The sequence below is a fragment of the Diorhabda sublineata genome, chromosome 5, assembly GCF_026230105.1.
Source record: "Diorhabda sublineata isolate icDioSubl1.1 chromosome 5, icDioSubl1.1, whole genome shotgun sequence".
NCBI lineage: Eukaryota > Metazoa > Arthropoda > Insecta > Coleoptera > Chrysomelidae > Diorhabda > Diorhabda sublineata.
Window position 1 is genome coordinate 19245669 of NC_079478.1, and position 6150 is coordinate 19251818.

General features: G+C 33.4%; 1 protein-coding gene across 1 annotated transcript; it reads right to left on the reverse strand.

Annotated features, from left to right (window-relative positions):
- Window positions 1–216: 216 nt before the first annotated feature.
- On the reverse strand, window positions 217–5411 carry LOC130443812 (glucose dehydrogenase [FAD, quinone]-like). Its single transcript, XM_056778663.1, has 3 exons — window positions 5170–5411; window positions 3495–3717; window positions 217–2053 (listed from the first exon to the last, which is right to left on the reverse strand). Exons 1-3 carry the CDS (start codon window positions 5372–5374, stop codon window positions 604–606), a joined length of 1878 nt encoding a protein of 625 aa, XP_056634641.1. The 5' UTR covers window positions 5375–5411; the 3' UTR covers window positions 217–603.
- Window positions 5412–6150: the final 739 nt, after the last annotated feature.

Below are 6150 nucleotides of genomic sequence, written 5' to 3' on the forward strand. Positions count from 1 at the left end.
TTTGTTTATGGTGGTCTTTTGGCTTTGCTTGTTTTCCCTTCATTATTTTCCATGATATCTTCCATAAATACCGGATTACAAACAAAAATACCACAAAAACAAGAGAATAAAAAAATTATTAGGTGAATGATAGCAACGTCAAATTTATGAATAGGATGTAGAATTTACTACGAACTTCAAACGACAAACGTCACCCACGAACGGCAACTGCAAACGGAATATTAAGTTTATGATTCGGCCTTTAAACTCAACCATCTTTGAAAAAAAAAACACTGCTTCCCGGACTATCACTATACACTCTTTCAACTTTATTACAAATATAGAAGTATAAAAATGTTTTATACAAAAGTTTTACGGAATCACCTAGACTTTTTTAAAATTATATCATAAGATAAAATATATACAGGTTAATTATGGTGGCCAAAGTGAAGCGGAATATTTGAAGTTTCAAAAGGATTTGAGACATTCAAGTGCTTCAAAGTTCAAATCAAAGTTGTATCACGAGATTTAGAATCCACTCACGAACAAAAAACGAAGTAAAGTGAAGAAAAGAATGTAGAAAACATTTCAATATTTCATATAAAATGATTTATTTAAATACGTTTAATTCAAGTACACAGTTTCTCCATAATCTTTTTTAATAACATCGCTTATTTTCTCTCCTATAGTTGCACAGGGAATTGTGGAATGTCCCGCAATATTATTCGGGTATACACTGCAGTCGGCAACTCTTAAATTATTGACTCCAAAAACTTTCAAATTCGAATCAACTACGGCTCCTTTGCTAGGGTCAGTACCCATAGCACAGGTACCCACCATATGTAATCCAGGTATAGCATTTTGTTTCAATGCACAATGCCAGTACTCTCTTCCTTTACCTTGAATTGTTGAACAAGCCGGAACAGGAACATTTAAAGATTTTAATTGATATTTTTTGTATGGTCCGGAATTAACTAGCTTAAAAATGAACTCCACACTTTGATATAAACCTTCTAAATCTTCATTATGCTCATCAGAGAAGCCGTTGGGATTTATTAAGGGATAATCATATGGATTATTACTTGCCAGTCTTACCGAGCCAATAGATTTAGTGGGAAAATATTCAACACCTAATATCAATAACGTGTTATTGGAATATTTTGGCTTATCTTGCATTAAAGCTTTCAAGTCTAAGCCAACCAATGTGAAAAATTCCAGATCTGGTATACCAGTCTCTGTTTTATTCAATTGATAAAATCCTACAAGTTGAGGTAACGATGGAGGAAATGATAAAGCACCAGTACCATTGAAATATTCTTTCAGTTGATCGCGGAGGGATGGTTGATAGTATTTAAAACTGGACATGAAAGGTAGAACTGCAATTGAAGTATCTTGATAGTTATCTCCTACTGCTAAATTTTCTATTACAGGTATATTTAGCTCTTTCAAATGTTTCTGTGGACCTATTCCTGAAAGCATGAGAATTTGAGGACTAGCTATACTACCAGCGGATAATATAATTTCTTTAGTAGCTTTCGCTCTATAAATTTCACCATCTTTGGTGAATAAAACGCTCTCGGCAACTTTCGTAACATTATTGATTTCTATTTTGATAACGTAACTGTTTTGAGTTACTTTTAAGCTGGGTCGTCCAAGGAACGGTGTTACAAAAACAGATCCAAAATCTTGTCGCTTTCCATTTTTAATGAAACGTTGAATATAAGAAGGTCCTATCATGTTTGGTCCATTATAATCGATTATCTCATATCCCATTTCTTTGTTCGCCTCAAAGAAGGGTTGGTTAAAAACGCTATCTGGTAAACCATGCTCATTGTGTAGTAAACCCACTTGACCGTGATAGGATAAGTCTATTGGCGCTTTCGTATTTCTCCAACTGAAATGCTCGGTTTTTTTGAAGTAAGGTAAAAGATTTTCAAAATTCCACGAAGGGTCATTCAGTTTACTAGCTAATCTATTGTATTGTTCGGAAGGACCATGGCTATATATTATTTCATTAACAAGAGAACCGCCCCCTACGCCTTTTCCACGACTTATTTCACAGGTTTGATTCACACTACCTAAAACAAAGTGAAATTTTATTACGTTTGATAGTTATTCCATGTTATTGTAGTGTAATGTAAACATTCCATATTTCAGGGGTTGTAACTATATATCTTTGAAAATAATATTCATTGTAACGTAAAAAAAGCAAAAACACTAGCTAAACACTTAGATTTGTGCACTTCTGCCAACATTTTTGGTACCCAACGTCAACGTGGATAAAAGTATCGTCGAGACGTTTCTGAAAAACTGTACAGATAATCAAGATCACAAAGCGTCTATTCCCTTTGACAGAAACACATATAATGCTTTCTTCACGCATAACCCAATTACTATCGATTGCTTTTATACGTTTAGCACAAAAAAGGGATAACAGACCGGATACATTTCAAACTGTCACAACAACCGTACGCTCCGATAAAAATGCCGGTTTGGCGTCAGTTCGTTGCCGGTGTGTGGAATTACATAGAGGGCATGTGTGGAACTACAAACGCGATAATGCAAACGCCTCGCATATACACTTTGGAAAGTAGAAACCATATTAAGTTCAAAATAAAATCAAATCCAAATTTGATGAAAATAAATTAAAAAATTTTCCCAAAAGATGATATCTTGTTAGTAAAGTCAAAGTCTGAATCATTAGATTTCGAACTAAAGTTCAAATTTCACTATTCAACTTGACTAGCTACTTGATACTCAAGAAAGTTTATAGAATATGAGATGGATGCAAAGCAATTTAATTATTGAGCCAAGGTCTACTACCTATTTTCTCTGATTCCAATTCCAAATCTCTTAGTAACTGGCTAGCCTTATGTGCATATAGTTCATAGTTGGAGTGAGCTATCAAGAACCGTAGCGCACACATGCTTTCGGATAACCCCGTCGTGTCTCACTTGAAACTATCAAAGACCGATGTCATTTCAGAAGCAAATCGGACCCTGTGAATTGAGCTGTGACGGGTTGCCCAAGTGTTTGAAACTCGTACGTGTGAGTGCTGGGCAATCACCGATGATATGGTCTTCATTTTCTTTCTTCTCCACGCACCAGCGGTATTCCCGATCGTCCATGATGTCTACAGTGTGGAGATGGCGTCTTAGAAGACCGTGTTCGGTTCAAAAGTCTGTCACCAATCAAATTTGGTGGCTCGTTTCATGCCATCCATCTCCGTTGAGCCTAATTTGCGTGTAGATTGCTGAAAAATCTGGGAATCAAATCAGTCTCATCGTTGCCTTTGTTGACTTGCACCTAAACGACATAGACTTACAGCCAGCACTCCCAGTTTTTGTGGAAAATTTTACGCTCTAGTTCAAGCTGTCCTTATGTACATAAATTAAAAGAATACTGTTATATCTAAAATCATTATATCAATTATATCGATTATATCAATCAATCAATCATTTTCACATAAAGGAAAATCTATGTAATTTTTTTCACATAATTTCTTCATAATATACCTACCAAGGCACATATTTTTTTGCGGCACCGATGGATATTCCCAATTATATTTAGAAGATTTATGCTGTCGCAAAAAACCTGGGATTTGAATGAAGCCCCCATCACTATAATCTCCGGCTTCTATTAATAAAACTTTCCAGTTAGTTATTTCCGACAATCTATTTGCCACCACACTGCCGGTTACTCCAGCGCCAATTATGACAAAATCGTAAGTACCATAATCTAAAAAATGAAGAAAGTATTACATCATCATCAAAGTGATGCAGTTCATAGTGACACTGTAGCTATACCAAGATTATATATATTCAACAAAACCTTATTAAATGTATGGATTAAAAGTGAAGCTGAGTCATAAGGAAATGTAAGTCTTATTTACTGCCAAAATAGTGGTGTATAAGCTAACACCATAGTTTCGTCATTTTCATGAATTTCTCTTTGACCGTTGATTTGTATAAATATAAAAAAAATAACTTTTAATTGACCTTGGCACTTGAAATTTGAACTTCGCTACAAATACTAGAATTTTGAAAATTGAAAAAACATTCGTTTCATGACCAATATGTAGATATTTCTAGTGATAAATAAAGATAAATTAAATAAAGATATGCAGCTAGAACTTCTTCTTAATAATTGAAATTTTTGTCAATTCTTTATTACGCTCCAACTTCTTCTTCTGTAAGCTGGTAACTCTCATCATATTTTCTCACTCTTATTTTTTCTCAACATTTTAGACTAGGTATCTCTCATTTTCCACAGTGTCAGGTATCTACGATGGTGGTTTGTGATCTATTTCAATACGAACTTTTCAAATTTATTGTAATCCTCTAGTTTAGATCACATTCTCCAGCCATATTCTTTTTCTGAAATCTCTCAGCTTAGAATCATAAAGTTCCTTGCTGATGGCTTTCATGTGACTAGTAGTTGGAGCTCTTAATACCCATTTCAAGTACTTATTATTTGAATATAAAGTTTTACCATTTAAAATACATATAAATACTTTTTTCTTCAAATTTCTAATACATAGTCACTTTTTACAATAATGCAACTCAGTTCGATGGACCTTGCGGGGAATTTTATGCTCTTACAAGTCGCTTTGGAGCTTTTTGTGTAACTCGCACTGGTACACCAATAGGAGAAAAAATTTTTTTAAAAAAACTGTGCTTCAACGCTCCTATTGGTGCGAGTTACACAAAAAACTTGAAAGTACTTAAAATTGATAACAATACCGCATTTTTTTTAATATGCAGATTAATATTTTGCTTAAACACCGAAAAAATTTTTGTTGGAAATGAATCATCCTACTATATAGTTTTCTATATGAAAGACTGATCCAATATTATTTCGAAATATATACTTTCTTTTACGGGTCTTAATGTGAAAGAGTTTTGATGGTTATATCAAATTTTGAAACCATTGGTAAGTAAAGTAAACTGTTTTTTTTTTTAATTCTCCAATAATAATCTGTAGTTCAACTAGGTTTTAATTTGGGCAAAATCCTTATCAATTTCGTATTTGTATTCTTATAAACAACCACAGTATCATCGACTAGGCTGCTGATTTGCAAAATTTCTTTCCTAATATCTACAATGTGAAATTCCTATACAAATCAAACACTTACTGAAAAATTAAATTTCTACGATTATAAGAATGATAGAGCATATTATTTGTACTCACCCTTCACTTTATCATCTTTTGGTTTATATTCATATGCATTCGTAGGAAATTTGTAATTTGAAGATTCTTTGATCGATTTATTTATAAGGTCTACAAAATAATCCAAGGTACTTTTTTGTGCTTCACATATATTAATGCGAGATGATATGAATAATGGTAATATTAATAAGTATATTTTTGGATAACCCATATTGACTAGTGTCATAACTAGGTCAACAGTCTTTTATACAAACGATTCGATTAAAAGTCAATTTTTGTACATTGTTTTACATCCATTATGTAAATATTTCATACAATGAATAGTTGTTGGATTATACAATTGATTTAGAATAATTATGACAATTCATTTTTGGTTGAAATATTTACGAAATGGAATTAGTCAGTCCCTAAAATATATTTAAAATTGTTATATGTTTAATATTACCAATAGCAAAACTAAAATAATGGGGTTAGGGGCACTTAGGACAAAGAAGCACTGCAAAACGATGACGATGGTACAGAGACAAGGTGCGCTGAGGATTGCCGGTACCTACGGTTTCTCCACAGGCTGTCCTAGTAATAGCGGGATTAATTCCCGAGGACCTCCTGGCTTAGAGCGTCAGCGCTAAATGAGAATAATGCGACTATTGCGAAGAGAACCAATCAGCACCTTGACGCATGCTTCACTGAATTCCTCATCCACCGCGAGGCCAGAAAGTGACAAACGTCATATCGTTCAACGTTCAGTTTTTGATGTTCGGTGTATCATTTTTGTAATTAACTATAAAGGCTAATATATCCCTAATATATATATATATATATATATATATATATATATATATATATATATATATTATTCTATTATACCTAATAATACTGATAAAATAAATAAATAATAAAATTATTGTTCCACGTCTATGAACACGTGGACAGAATGACCAGAGAAAGATTAGCAAAAATCGCACGAGACGGTAAACCAGGGACACGACGACCTTTAGGAAG

Coding starts and splice junctions, on each gene's coding strand:
- LOC130443812 (XM_056778663.1), bottom strand. CDS start 5,374: ATGACACTAGTCAATATGGGTTATCCAAAAATATACTTATTAATATTA. Junction 3,718..5,169: donor AAAAGATGATAAAGTGAAGG/GTGAGTACAAAT, acceptor TTCATTTTTTAG/ATTATGGTACTTACGATTTT. Junction 2,054..3,494: donor AAAAATATGTGCCTTGGTAG/GTATATTATGAA, acceptor TGTTTTAGGTAG/TGTGAATCAAACCTGTGAAA.